This window comes from Tetrao urogallus, assembly GCF_951394365.1.
Source record: "Tetrao urogallus genome assembly, chromosome: 5".
NCBI lineage: Eukaryota > Metazoa > Chordata > Aves > Galliformes > Phasianidae > Tetrao > Tetrao urogallus.
In genome coordinates, this window is record NC_136818.1 from 42,785,423 (window position 1) to 42,801,469 (window position 16,047).

Sequence of the window (16,047 nt, forward strand, 5' to 3'; positions counted from 1 at the left end):
TTGTAAAGTGAATGAATCAATCTGCAACAAATGGCCAGAAAACAAATAGTGTAGGTGATGGATACACATAGGCTGTTAGAGTATCAAGATACTATTTTAGTGGAAGTTTCTATTTCTGCGTTATTAATCTTTCTGAAAAAAAACCCACAAAACTAAACTGAAAGTGCTGAGCACTTGTGTCTAATGAACAATCTTTAGAAATTTTTCAAGAGCCAGAGGACTGACGCTATTATCCTCATTAAATCCCTGTTCAATTAAATAAAGTCTACTTATTTAAAATTGAGCAGTGTTTCAGTTACATACAGTAGCCATAAATTCTCATTATTACCATAAATTTTCATTTTGTATTTTATAGTTTTGACCAGTTACTGCAAAATTGTTTTGCTTAGAAGGGTCTAAAAACCTTGTTAACTTAAGAAATTTCAATAGTCCTTGCCTACCACTTATAAAGATTTCATGAAATTTTCAACTTCATAGTTTGTCTATAATAAAGACCAAGAACTAATGACAGTACTCAACCTGTTGAACTAAAACAGTAAATTCAGTATTTCATTAATAGCTCTGAAAGTATATTATAGAAAAGAAAAAAAAAGATGCTTTTATTATATAAAATAATAGAAAAAAAAAAAGACATAGCTATTTAAGGTTATATGCATTCATTTGAAAAAATATGGAGGTAATTTAATGAAGTATTTCATTGTGGTTAACATTAATCACAGAAGAACAGAATTGCTCAGACTCTGCAGATCTTCAAGTCTAATCCCAACCAAACCATACTACCCTAACAACCCTCTGCTAAATCATGTCCCTGAGCACCACTTAAAAATGGTTTTCAAACACATTCAGATATTGACACGATCAGCAAAGTAATGAGAAAATCATGAGAACATAATTATTGTTTTATTTGAAAAGAACAACTAAAGCAAAGATCTACCTTGGCCTATTAGAAGATATTCCTCTGCCAGTAATCTATTTGTTTCCTTACTCTGAAATGAAATACATCTTACTCAGAATATTTTATGTTCCCGTGTTTATAAAATAGAGTTGTGTGATGTTGAGTTGGAAATTTCTCTACTTCATGACTTTCAAATATTTTCTCAACGAAACTGCAGGGACTTAGGGCTCACACTAAGGGATTTTGCACAGATGTTGCAAAGAGATTAAAGATCAGAAAAATGTTTGTGACTAATCTTTCATCTATATTTAGACTCTGGCAGAAACACAGGCGTATTTCATAGAGGACAGAGAAGGTACAATTTTCAATAAACCCAAAAAAATAAAAATTTTCAAACACATAATGAGAAGATATTTTTAATGACTGCAATCATTTACATATATTACAGTAATATGTGGAGAACAGTTGTTGTTTTATTGCACTGAGAGTTTCTTCTGACCTTAATTCAGGTGAAGAATTATATTTAGCTTTTCATAATGAAACTTTGCATCAGTATAATTTCTATCATCTTGTTTAATCTAGGCACCTAGAGATTAGTGTCTTCTGACATTATTGTGGTATTATGAATGTTGTTATTAACAAAATGTTAAAATTAACCAAACAAACCTTAATAAACTGTCACAGTGGATATGCTTTGATGTGCATGAGCATTAATTAATTGTAAAAATGAAGGCATAGCTTCATAAACTTGAGTACAGTAATAATTACAGCAACTGTCATTTGTTAGCCAGTTGTGTATCTTTACTTGTCCCCACAGTTGCCCACTCAACTGTACTAGTTAAAAATTATGTTCAGTGGAACTATCTGTTTAATTTTCCAGTTTCATTTGTCAACTTAGGTTAGAAATTGTCCTCAATTAGTTAGAAAAATAAATATTAATCAACTCTATCACTACATTTCTACTATGACTACTACCAAAACTACTACTTTTTTTTTTGTTTGTTTTTCCCCCAGTATTTCTTCTTTTGGAACACACTGGCTTGGAAATCATGAGTTTTCTGATGATGTGTTCTCATTCTTTCTGAATGTGTTTTCAAAAACAGAGGAGAGCTATTTTCAGTAAAATTCCTTGAAAGTGTAAGGTCTTTAAAAAAAAACTTGGATAATAGATAACTTCAGTTCATTGTGTATTTGCTGGATATAACTCCTAGCTTTTCAAATTGCAGTAATATTTTTTAGAATAGAAGGACCAGGCTTTACTTAAACCTTTTCCACAAGCTCTTCAGTATAGTGCTTTTCTGCTGAACTCAGTGTGAGGTTCCTGCTTTAAAATCACCTTTGTCTACAGTAGAGTATATCATACTCAGGGGGGCTAAAAAGAATTTGTGGGGTTTCTCTTGTTTTGTTTTTGAAACTGTCAGTGTGAATTATGAGATATGTTACGATTTAATTTGAAAATGACTTAGGACTTTACACAGAAACAAAATACCCAAGTTTGGTAATCCTATTTTTTTCCCCACAAAACCAGCCTGGCATTCACAGACTGGCTGCAATAGTTCATTACTGCTTGCTGTATCTCTAGAAAGATGGTCTTGCTCTATAATAATATTTGCAAGTATTAGCAATGAGTCAGCACTGAAAATCTTCTTGACATTGGCATTTAAAGCCTCATCAAGTCTGGGGTAAAAAAAAACAAAAACAAAAAAAAAAGAGTATGGAAAAAGTATACAAGCTAATGAAAAACGAAATAATTCAGAAAGCATCAGTCAGTTATGGGTGGAAATACAGTGTTCAGCAGACAATGGTAGCTGGCATTACCTTGTTTAATTCATTGTGTCTGCGTGGATGTATTCCAGGACATCAGAATGTTTGAATGTGTTTAAATGCTGATGTGTACAGAAAGGAAAATTGAAAGAGTAGTGAGAGGAATGTCCGATAAATTCCAAAGTATGTTTTTTTTCTTTTTTTTTCTCCCCAGTAATTCCATCAAGCTAGTGAATCTGTGCTCTATATTTATCAGCACATGGCTGACAGCAGCTGGGTTCATACATTTGGTAAGCATGTTTGCAAATATTTCTTTGGATTTCTTTCACAACTGCCTTATTATCTGAAATTGTCTTATTCTGAATGATCCCTTAGTACATTTCATTATTAAATAAAAATAAAAAAAAAATTGAAGTTTCTTCAATTTTCAGCTTTTATTCAAATATTATTTTATAAGTAATACTAATCTATGTCTTAACCCCTATATTTAGTTTCAGCAATAGATAATTGTGAGACTTGAACTATTATAACTTCCTGAATGATTATACTTAACCAGTAGGTGGCAATGTTGCCTAAATAACTACTCAAAGTGCTTCCTGGAACGGGATGTCAGAGTATGAAATGAGAGTGAGGTCCTGGGAAATCAATGGTTGTGCTAGAGAAGAAAGCCATTCTGTATTTCCACAAGATGCAGTGGGATTGCAACCATTTGGGATAGCATTCCTTCTGCTTTTCTCTTAGATTTCTAGTGTTTGATTTTTCTATTTGTCACTGATAATATACTTTTTTGTCATAATTGTTATTCTGCACTTAAAAATACCTGACAAGTATAAGATGCTTCATATAGAATTACAAATCATTTAATAAATATTAATATACTTGTATATAAAAGGTATGTGTCATTTGCATGTTTTCAAATTTAAAAACAATAGCTTTTGCTAAGTTACTTGCTAAATATAATCATAGAATCATAGAATCATAGAATTATAGAATCACCAAGGTTGGAAAAGACCTAAAAGATCATCCAGTCCAACTGTTCACCTATCACCAATAGCTCCCACTAAACCATGTCCCTCAACACAACATCCAGCCTTTCCTTGAACACCCCCAGGCTCGGTGACTCCACCACCTCCCTGGGCAGTCCATTCCAGTGCCTGACCACCCTTTCTGAAATTAAATATAACGAAATATTTGTCCTTTAAGGACATTTTATGATGAATTTAGAATCCGGAAAATTTCAGGATGATTTTGAAGTACTGTTATGATTTGGTGATATTAGTGTTAATCCAGACTTTAAAAATAACTTCAACTGAAGAATTTGGTTGACTTCATTTAAATTACCTTGGGCTACATTTGTCTACATAAGATACAATTCAGAATGCTTGTCCTCTAGTTATACCAGAAATCATTTAGAATGAAATGGACTAGTTGAGTTGGTAGGGACACACAGAGATAGAACTCCTGACTAGTTCAGGGCTAACCAAACTTTGAAACATATTACTGAAGGCATTATCCAGTGATACCCCTTGAATGCTGACAGACACAGGGCATCAAACACCTAGCTAGGAAGGTGGTTTCAGTGTTTGACCTTCCTCAGAGTAAACAATTCTGTCCTTGTATGTAGCCTGAACTTGCCTTGACACCCAGCTATGTGCCATTTCCACATGTCCCATCACTGGTTACCAGTGTGAAGAAGTCAATGTTTAATTTTCAGTCTTAGGAAGATGAACTGAGGTTTTGGGTGGTATTTTTTGTGATACATTTTTCATTTAACAGTAATGCATTCACTTGGGCCACTGCAGCTTTTTTTTTTTTTCTTTCTTTCTTTCTTTTTTTTTTTTTTAAACACAGATTCATTCACTTTTTCTAGATTTGAATTAAAAACAAACAAAACAAAAAACCATAAAATTTACCGTTTTAAAAATTACATCCGATAGAAGGAGGTTTTCTCTTTTTTTTTTTTTTTTTTTTTTTCTGCTGTAGGAATTCTCAGTCTTTAGGTTTCCTAGTGCGGAACAAAACTTAATAGCTATTATGTGTACAGAGTATACTCGTATACTTCTTTCCTGCTGTTAAATTTATAACTTCTGTCACTTTTCCAAGTCAGTGATAAGTCACTAATGTCATAAATAGCTACATCATATTATATAACAAAAATATTAAGTGGAATAATTGCATTGGAAGTAATATCTGAAAAAATATCCGGACAAATTGATATCAAATAAGCCCTAGTTTTTCTTTAATAATGTATATTGTTTAGTAGTGAACAGAAAAACTTTTCTCCATAAACAGTTGCAGTGGCAATTCTATGTGTATTGGCAAGAGAATGGTAAGTCTATAATCCTGGGTCCTCTGTATGTTCAAAACAAATCACAGAACGGGATCTAGAGTTGTATTTATCCAGAGTATTATCTGCCAATAAAATAAAATATGTGTATTTTTGTATCAGTAGAGATAGTTTATGGTACTTTTAATTTATTCCTTTCTCATTTTAGGTGGAGAACTCAGGGGATCCTTGGGAAAATTTTCAAAATAATCAACAGTTAACGTATTGGGAATGCGTTTATTTACTGATGGTTACAATGTCTACTGTTGGTTATGGAGATGTTTATGCAAAAACAACCCTTGGTCGCCTTTTCATGGTCTTCTTCATCCTTGGGGGATTGGTAAAAAAAAACATATATTACTATTTTTCATTTTTATTAGTTTCTTCTAATTTAGTTCTTATTCTGTATATCTCAATCTCAGTGCTATAACTGAAGAAATAATAATATTTAACTTAATAAATTAAAATTAATTCTAAAACTCCTAAATAAGTTTAATACACTATATTTTTTTCTAAAGATAAATATTCTGACAGTCATAGGAGTCAGAATTTCTATAAACCACTGAAATAAGTAATGCATGTGAATACATGAAGTGCCTTAGCATTTCTGCTTATAAACTTAGTCCTAGTATTTTACTTTTCGGTGACTGAATGTAGGGCATATTTTTAAGCATAATATTGATACTTAAAGGCACTTTGCGGTTTCAGAAGTCCTACCCACCCTTCTGTGTTCCTTCCCAGAATTCCAACAAACACTGTGGCTCTGGACTGCCTTAAAGAGCAGCTTGCCTGACCCTGATGATGGCAAACCACATTTTCTTTAATTTCAAACATCGTTTCATGTAACATAGCTCAATTTTAATTCAGTTTGTCACATGAAGCATGGTCATAACCAGTACCATTTTATATCAGCAAATTCTGGTGTTCTTTGTCCTGTATGTACAAAGCACCAAAGTTGCTAGTTGTCTTCTATCAGCTTTTCTATTATTTATCACTATTAGTAATTCTATGGAACCTGTTGCAATGTTTTTTTCTAAAGCAGCAAGGTTTATTTCATTATTCAGACAGTGCAAGGTAAGTGCTGTACAGACAATTAATGATATATATTAATTCACATACATACATATCCTTTTTGTTACTTTACTCTCATACTGATTTCACATATACATACACCTTATGGAGTGATATGTATAAAATGATTTTATGAATACCATATATGTCAGACACACAGGTACATATATAAAAGTATATGTATGCATTTCCATCTATGTTTATTGACAAACAACGACAGAGGTCATGCCAACTGGCAGTAGCTCTTCGAAGTATCCAGCCACAAGGGAGATGTTTGTTGGACAAAACATGGCAGAATAATTTTTATTTTCTCCTTAAAATCTTTTTTTTTTTTTCTTTCACGTGTTACTCAAATCCTTTTAAAAACAAAACCTTTTGAAAAAGAATTTTTGGGGGTAGTGGTGATTGTTTTGTTCTTCAGAAGGAAGATTTCCCCCTGACTCTATCTTTTTGTCTTTGTTGAGATCCTAATCACAGGGGAAAAACTCTTTTTTTTTTTTTTTTTTAATAGAAATCTGTTATGATATCCATAGGAATCTATTGTGATAATATTTTTTGTGTTTTTTTTTTTTTTTTTGGTGGTGATATTTTTTAAAATTTTTCTTTGCTTTTTTTTTGTTGTTGTTTTGTTTGTTTGTCTGTTTCGTTCTCTTTTCTTTTTTTTTTTTCTTTCCAGTCAAGATGAGTAGTTTTTTTACCTTCCCCTTTTCAAGAAGATTTAGACGTAACTGTACCTTGTGATTATTTAACAGCTTGAATTAATTTTGTTCTTCTTTTGTTTTGTGTACCTGTTTTTCCACTTTCGGCCATTTTATTAATTTATAAAACATGCACCTTCTCTAAGACCAACTTTTACATTGAACCCTCTTGTTTTGTTTGATAAGAACTTTTACATTTTTAAAATTTTCTTTTTAAACACCTTTGTAGATCTAATTCTTTTGCATTTTCAGATCTTAAAAATATTTATCTCTTGAAAATATTCATCATCCCCCTTTCTTTGGCCTATCTTTTTAGTCTTTTCTTCTGTCTCCTGTCTTCTTCTTAGGCCATGTTTGCCAGCTACGTCCCTGAAATCATAGAGTTAATAGGAAACCGCAAGAAATATGGTGGTTCCTATAGTGCGGTTAGTGGAAGAAAGTAAGTATCCCAAGAGGCTCTGCTGCCTCTGCTGCAGTAGAACACTCTCTGCATGCCATTTTCTTTTTTTTTTTTTGTGTTTTTGTTTCATGCATGTAGGCAATGTTTGCTCGCTACGTGCCAGAAATTGCTGCTCTCATCCTTAATCGGAAGAAATACGGCGGGACTTTTAACTCAACTCGAGGCAGAAAGTAAGTCAAAAAAGACCAGGTGTGGTTGTGTGACTTTAAAAATACCCTGAAGGTGGTAATAGCTGACCTGCAGCTTAAAAAGCTGTATTCCTTGACTTCAGATGTTACCACTGGAGAACTGTCACACTATAGTTAGAGACCTGGGCTAATGCTACGGTACAAGTCACAACATTATGTTCCTGCTTCAAGAGAACCTGGATACCATTAGGACGACATTGATATAAATTGAAAAAATAAATAAATGAATAAATAAATGAATAAATAAATATCTTGCTTTTGCATATGCAGCTAGCTTCTGGAAAGAGATTAACATCCCTTCACATTTTTGAGCATCGCTTAATGATTTGGTGATCTCTTAACCAAGTCACAATGGTAATTAATGTGATTTTGGAGAAAATCAGTTCTTTAGATAACTTCAGTTTGCTGGAGTGAAAAATGAGATATTTATATCAATTGGATTATTCCACAACTGTCTGAGACAATTGGTAATACTGATTGTTATTGTTCAAATAACAGGATCTCAAGCAGCTCCTATTGATTGCATATGAATATTGCAAAAACTAGTGGTTTTACGAATGTATGATCAAGAGTTTTAAAATTATTTTCTTCCACAACCACTGTAAAGAAGAGGAAGTATTATCCTTAGTATCAATGTAGCGTGGGAAAAAAATGAAAATAAAAAGTAATCATTTTGATTGGTAGCAACAGGTAGTTTTTATTAGACCACTTCAACCCATTACATTTCTGTTGAAAGTCTGTTTGTTTTCATGACCAAGTTAAAAACGTCTTTTTCTGGCAGTCCCAACATCTAGATCTGAGATCTGGCCTTCAATAAATCAGACGTACATGCAGATATATTATTTTATTTTTATCACCATTCATGTTGCCATCTTCTGTTTCATTACATATCTTTGTGAAATTCTCTAGCAGATATATGTATTTACCAAAAAGACTAATTATATAAAATCCTTTCCATAGAACAAAAAGAAGGAACTTTAGGAAATTATCTAATTTGTCCTTTTCCATACTTCAAGCAGAAAGGGTTTTCACCTTGTTCACCCTAAGTTATCTCCCATGCATGATTTTACAGATGTAAATCATGATTTCATCAAATTATTTCTTCTCCTTGTAGAGAAGAAAGACTACATTTGCCCCAAAGAACTAATTTGAGAGTACTGGTTTAAATCACTGGGTCGAAGAACAATATTTGTTTTATTCTAATACTGTTACATATTCAATAATAGTCATAATGACTCGTAAATGACAACTTCAGGCTTTCCATTTTTAAGGTACCATCCAGTGTCTAAAGTTATTTTTTACTGCAAAATCTAATACTGGAAACATACATCATAATTCATTTATAAAGATGAAAAAAAAGTCTTCATTTATTTCTGACAGTTCCCAAAATGTTTATTTGTGACAGAGACTTAGATTCATGCTTGTGTTCATACTTTGTTTTCTAAGAAGAGGATTTTCAAATACAGAATTTGCACCTCATTTTTCACTCTTGTAACTCCAAAAGAGTTACAAGAGGTGAATATATTTTAAAAACCATTTTAAATACAGAGTTCTAGTCTCTCACTTTCTACATTGTCACTAGTACCCAGCATTGCTCAGTTGCCTCTAAACTAGGACTTGATCTTCAGTCAGAATCCCACATCCTGAAAACCTCAATTCCTGTTCAAAGACTTCCTGCTAGCTTTGGGGCGTGCTTCATTTTGTTTTCTCTCCTTTTCTTTTTTGTCTTTTTATAAACTGTCTTTTTTTTAGCTCACTCACTGCTTATTCTGCAAATCTCTACTGCCCATATAACTTCTCAATTGAAACAGCTCTGTCATCAGCATGCAAAATGTTCGATTTACTTAATGCATTGTTTTCTGGTTCAAATATTAATTACTGAGTAGTATACAAAAGTCTTTTGCTTGTGTGGGTCTTTCATCAAAGAATCTAAACTTGGGAACTGCACAGTAAAAAGCTATTAGTAATCCTTTTTTTGATGTTGCTTTTGCAGTCAGTAGAACAAGATTGATGAAATGTTATGTTTGGCCAAAATTTAAGTTTTCATTTGGAATTCAGTGTTGAGAGAATGGATTGTCAGAACCAATAAGCTTTCCTCTGCTTGGGATTTGGGCATGTGGTAGTAATTAGCAATATAAGCTCTTTAGTTGAGCAACCAAGCATAGATTCTGGCAGCATACATAATGGGAAACTACATTTGTTCTAGTTCTAATGTCAGAAAGTTTCCAGATAAAATTAAATGCAAGTACAAAATGAAGGGAGGTAAATTTTGTTGAAAGATACTGCTTCAACACTTAAAATAGCAGATGTGTATACTTTTAGTTCTTTCTCCAAAATAGATAACTATATGCAATCTGCTTTGTAGCATTTCTATAAATGTTTATGCACATGTCCTTGTGAATTATGTCTGTGGAATAACATGCTTCTATACTACTACCAAAAATTTAGATAGGAAGTTAAAATTAACATATGATTGTGTACCTCTTAAGGATTGTACTACATGGCTTTACTACAAGGAAAGCATTGGTAAAGAATTTTAACTGTTGAAGCAGCTGGAGTGTATGTGTAAGAAGTATTTGTATAGATTTCTCTTACTAAAGAAAAAAATAAATAAAAAAGATATTTTTTATTTCACATTTCATTTTGTTTTTCAGCCAGTAAGGTCATGGAAAGGCTCATTAACTATACAGGAAATGTTTTACACACTAGAGAAACATTCTACTCTCTTAGATGAGACATACAGAGTTGAGAAACTGAGGTAGTTTATATGCAGTTTGCAATTATCACTGATTAAATTTACTAGATAGCTTTGTTTCAGAAATCCATATGGATTTTTTTTATTTTTTTTTTATACCTACTTTATAAGGTATTCCTGTGATGAGACTTGCAAGGTCTTGAAGAACACAAAGTGGGAATTTTTTTTTTGCCTGTTAAACCAACAAAAATCCTCCGACGTATAAACAGTAAAATACATACTATTATATCAATAGGAAGTGTGGCCAAGACCAAATATGTACGTTTGATGATGAATCGACACAGTCTCAACCTAGAAAAATTAAATAAATGAGAAGTTACTCCAAAAAGATACTAATCCTTTTCTTGAATATTAGACCTGTAAGCAATGAGATGTTCCATAAGTAACAAAATTAGTGCTAATAATGATTTGCTGCAAATCACAGCTCACTTCCCAGGAAACTCTGTATTTACAATGTACCCTGATACACTAAATTGGTGATCAGTAGATGAGAAAAAAAATCTTACTGAGTTTAGTTCTATAAACAACAAACAATTTTTTTCCTTCTACAATCACCAAGTACAAATGATACAGAGAAGATTAGATTCTAAGCTTGTAAAGACAAGAAAGCATTTTGATATTAAAAAATATCTAAGATGTAATTGGAAAATAAAATTCAGGCATAAGGAACTATCATAGCTACAAAAATATTTATTTATATTGCTAAGAAGTATCTTAGTGAAGTTTTAATTTTTCTTTTATCATATAATTTTTTTTCTTTATCATATCAGCAGTTTATTCCATACCACTTTTCATTCCAGTTCATCTTCATAAATGAATACTCTAGTGCATGATTTTATATCTTTTGCAAAGCAGATGTTACCTCTGTTCTTCATTTATTAGCTAATGTTCTACTGATACAATATTTCTATTATTAATTGACTAGTAACTACCTGAAAGATTTTTTGTGAGACTTAAATGAGTCTTGGAGTCTTTAAATGAGTCTCATGTGAAAAATGTTTTCTGAAAATTACAAATAATTTTAAAATGCAAAATAGAAATTTATAATGAGGATTAAATTCTTATGAATCTGTTCATCATCAAGCATAATGTCATCACTCTTAAAAATGTCTGTGGTATTCCATAGGGCATAGCTTACTCAAACTTTGGGAAACATGCTAGAGAACCAAGGAATAAATAATTAAATGATACTTGAGAAAAAGTTATATTCAGGTAATCTATTTTTCACTTTTCCTGAATATATGTTTATTAGTCAACGATGATAGAATATCATAAACATCATAAATATGGTTATAGAAAACTAGTAAATTGAATTAAATATTGAAGATTTTAAATTAAGTATTAAATATCACACTGGAATATATAGCTTAGTTATTGACTACTGGAGAGGGTGAGGAAATTAACATAGTAAACTAGTGAAAAACTTGTATTATTAAGAACAAATGAACCATTTTTTAATGACAAATTACTGGAGATAAGAACTAGATATAACAGCAAGGTGCAGAAATAAGAAATCACAATATTATGAAAGGTCTACAAAGTCTAATTTAGACATTTGTTTAGAAAATAATATCTGTTTTTTATATATAAAGTACTTGGGCTTTTTTTTTCTTTTACATTTGTTTTCATAAGCTGCAAATTGAAATGACTTATAGCTTGAGTGTTAGTGATATTTCCCTATGCCATTGTTCTGAATAATTTTGAGACTGTTGCTTGGCTCCCTACACGTTATCTGCATATTTTCTCTCTAAGACTCTCAGGTTCACTTATTCTGACCGAATTCTTTCCATTACCTGTTTGTAGAGCTCCTGAAATACTATTCAGTGCATCATTTTCACATGAAGTATTATAGAAGGAAGAAAAGCATAAATTTCATTGTGCTGATAAACTATTATTTTTGGACTGAGAAATTAGCTTACTGGTTAGTTCATGTACGCACAGATCTGGAAGTCTGGAGGAGGTGGTGATCACTTGGGCTCTGGATGTTTTTCTGAAGTGCTCCAACCAACTTCTCTATGAAGTTCAAGCTTTTTAGATTGAGATTTTCTTCAAGAAACATTTGGTTTTCAGATTACTAAAATTCTGCAAGTGAACTTTTGTGATGTTCAGAACATATACTTTCAGTCCTAGACAAAACAGAATTTACAAAATAATCTATTATTTCTTTTGTGCAAAAAAAAAATCATTTATTTATTCTTAACCTTCATATTATCCCAGTCTGGGATTTTCTGTTCTGAGATTTTCTTAGATTCAGGTTTAGATCTGTTTTACCTCTGGTAATTAATTATTAACCTTTTGCTCCAGATTTACATGTTTATTTGAGATTCAAGATTTATCTTAATTAGTTTTTTTATTTCTCTATTCATGTGTTCATGTAATCAGGCTGGATTTTAGTTCTGTTAATTGTTTTCCATTTGAAAACAGTTGCTTATTGTAAGTTACCTTACACAAAGCTTAAGAAGACATGAATAGAACATTTGCATACTGATGGACTGTAAGAGGGACTGGATGATGTAATGATTTTTTTCAGTCTTTCTTCTGCATTGAATAATTACATATTAATTGCAGGGGCTAAGTTGTTTTTGCCTCTTATATGCAAACCTCCATTTAAAACTCTTTATGAGGGGAGCAAGTAAAACATGGCTTCACATGAATAGATATAGACAAAGAGAGGGGGATTTTTATAATTACTTTCTATGTGTACATTTTCTTAATAGTAACTTAATATATGTGCTAAGATTTGTTGAGTTTATATATATATAAATAATTTTAAGACATTACTATAGATAAAAATTAAAAATGGCAATTTAATGAAATCACAGTCCTTACTGTATAAGCGATTAAAATCTCCTGTTTCTCTTCTCTCATGGTCTACTTTGCTTCCCAGACATTTCTTCAGATTTCTTAAATTTACAAGCCATAAATTAGCAAATCATCAGCATATCAATGGGAAGAATCATCTGTTAGAGATTCCTTCCAGAAGGAAACATGGGATTCAATAACTAAACTTCACAGAGGAAAATAAAAACTGTAGACAGATAGATATGGTAAACAGAAAGACAAACAGATAATTTAACTTGACAGACCATCTTGGATTCATTAGGCATTTGACTTTGATTAAAAATTAGAACATTTTTTTTTAAAGACTTATCCAGACTTTGACTCTGGCAAAGGTCCATTTGCTGCAGTAATGAGAGACATAGCTCCAAAGAAAGTGACATAATATTATTATATTAAATTGTTTGATGCAGTATGTAAGATACTATTTTCCAGTGGGATGAGACTGTAATAGGAGAATGTGACATGGATTGCATTATGATCCCCAGCAGTGTCTCGCTTTCACATCTGCTAGCCATTCTTCTAATTCCACTGTTTCAAATGAAGTCTCACTTAGTGAAGTCTCACTCTGATGAGTGTTAAATAGACTGACAGATAGGACTAATAGGACAATCTTTTCCTCAATTTTGCATACTTATTAAACTGTATCAATTTTTGTGAAAGCAAGGAACGAAGTGTGGGAATTGAGATATAATAATATTTTGACTTTTTTTCCCCTGAAGTGCATCTAGTTCTCAAATCATCTTCTGTTCCTGAATAATAGCAATAATTTTTAATAGCAATAATATTTCTAGTTAAGAATATACTAAATTCAACTTTTTTCCTTTTCTCTGCCTAAATTTTAAAAAAGGCTTTTGGGTTTCATTTCAAAGTAATAGTTTCTGTCCAATTTATGAATTTATGTCCCAACAAAGACTGAGTCTAGTATATAAATTGCTGATATACCATGTTTCATTGTGAAAACTGCAGTGAAGGCAACATGAGATGGCAGAGGTGGTGAAATAATAAGCAAGTTTTAGTGAAATATGACTTGTTTTTGTTCTTCCACAAAGTTAGCAATTACATTTTGTGGTGATTTCAATTGAAAGAAATGACCATTAGCTCTGGTCATGAATGAAGTGCTTAAAAATATTAGACTTTGGTACATTCTGCATTATCTAAAAAGAATTTAATAGCTCTTTGACTCATTGAACATTAAAAAACCCATAAGGGAACTTTGAAAACGAATAATTACATAGAAAGCAGTTTATTTGAGACAAAATATTTTCAGTAAATTTCCAAATTACAATGTAATAAATACATGTGATATCTGCTGCACAAAACAGTACAAGAAGGAAGCTCATTTGCAGTTGATACATGAATAATGAAGATGTCATTTACACTTGTGTTGCATTACAAGCTTTCTAGTATGGATCTGATGTATGCTATTGCATTTAATAGCGTTTACTTCTATTATTCTACTATTCTATAGTAGATTGTGCATTCTTATTTTGATGTAGGTATGTTGTGTTTTTCTACAGAAGTAGAAGAATTCTAGATTAGGATAATAGTACCATCAAGACTGAATGAAATAATAGTTTCTTCACCCTAAGCTATAGTGGAAGCCATCTATATAATCCAGATCCTGGCAGAAACAAATCACTATTTTCTTACTATTTCAGTTTTATAGGTAGACGGTAGACATCAAGCTAAGAATATTAACTTCTCTTTTTTAATTTGCTTTATAGCCGCGTTTTGTACCATTCCTTAGATCATATCAATGTAAGATTAACTTAATTAGCTGTAAATGAACAGGGAAGTTGAAATAAAGAAGTTCATGGGGAATCCCTTAGAAGAACATACTATTGCAAACATATGGAGATGCATACTCTAAAATCCAGTTTAAAGAAAGGAATGTACAATTTTCCAGAATTTAATGTGCTCTGTCTGTTAGCGTGTTCTCTAGTTAAAGTATTACTTGGACAAAAAATATTTGAGGACCTGCATCACTCTATTATTTCGCTGTTTTCCAGAAAAAAACACTTTCAAGCATTTAAGTACTGCAAATGACACTATAACACATATCACAAATATATATCACAAATATTCACTGAACAGGACTGAAACTCGAATATGTATGTGTGTTTGCTATAGTTTTCTAGCTGTCATAATTCACAACTGATCAAGATGTCTTGTATGTGGCTGTATCTTTTTTGGGCACACTAACAATTTTGAGTTTAAGAAATGGAAATGATTCATTCTTGATTCCTTATGCATGTATTGGTCAAATAGAAAGCTAATGTCTGCATCAGATAGAAACAAAAAGCAAACACACGCACGTGCACACACATGTACACACATACATGTACACACACACACACACACAAAGTTTTTTTTTTCCCTTTGGTCCTAAAGTTGATGAATGATATATTAGTCTTAGAGGTCCATGAAGTCTTCTGGGAAGGAAAGAAATATACCAAATCATGACTACAGTACTGTAAAATCTATTTATGTTAGTCTGAGAAGTTTCTATTAAAATAAGAATTGTGTTTAAAATAAGAATTGTGTTGTTGTATTATGTATACTGCATAATAGGGGAGAGATATATGAGTATGTGTAGAGTTTTCATGTAATTGAATTGAATTAGTATTATCTTGAATAGTAACAGATAAATAATAAAGTCACAAGCAGCTAGAAATGTATTGTACACAGGAACATTTAAAGAATACATTCCATTGATATAATAGAAAAGATAATATGTACAGACTGTGTTGACATTGATTATTATTGATGAAAAATATATTAGGAAGTGATTTTTATTAGGAAGACAAAGTGACTGATGCCAATAATTTGTTAATGAATACTATTAGACTTTAGAATAACCCATTGATTTCGACCATGGCTGTCTGCTACTGGTATAAAAAGGAAGGATTTAGATGGTCAGTAGATGAAGTCATGATCAGGTCTCTAAGAAGACAGACAGTAAAGAGATTTGAGCACTTTTATTTGTTATGAATATTATAATATTATAGAGATATCTAGATCAATAAGAACCACACTTCAGTTCTTTGAC

General features: G+C 31.7%; 1 protein-coding gene across 1 annotated transcript in view; it reads left to right on the forward strand.

Annotated features, from left to right (window-relative positions):
- KCNMA1 (potassium calcium-activated channel subfamily M alpha 1) overlaps positions 1-16,047 on the forward strand; it is a gene marked incomplete at both ends in the record, with an annotated part of 433,608 nt that overhangs the window by 284,541 nt on the left and 133,020 nt on the right. Inside the window, 3 exons of the mRNA XM_079535276.1 lie at positions 2,874-2,949; positions 5,155-5,325; positions 7,102-7,193. Coding sequence (XP_079391402.1) covers positions 2,874-2,949; positions 5,155-5,325; positions 7,102-7,193 — 339 coding nt within the window. The remainder of the gene's footprint in view (positions 1-2,873; positions 2,950-5,154; positions 5,326-7,101; positions 7,194-16,047) is intronic.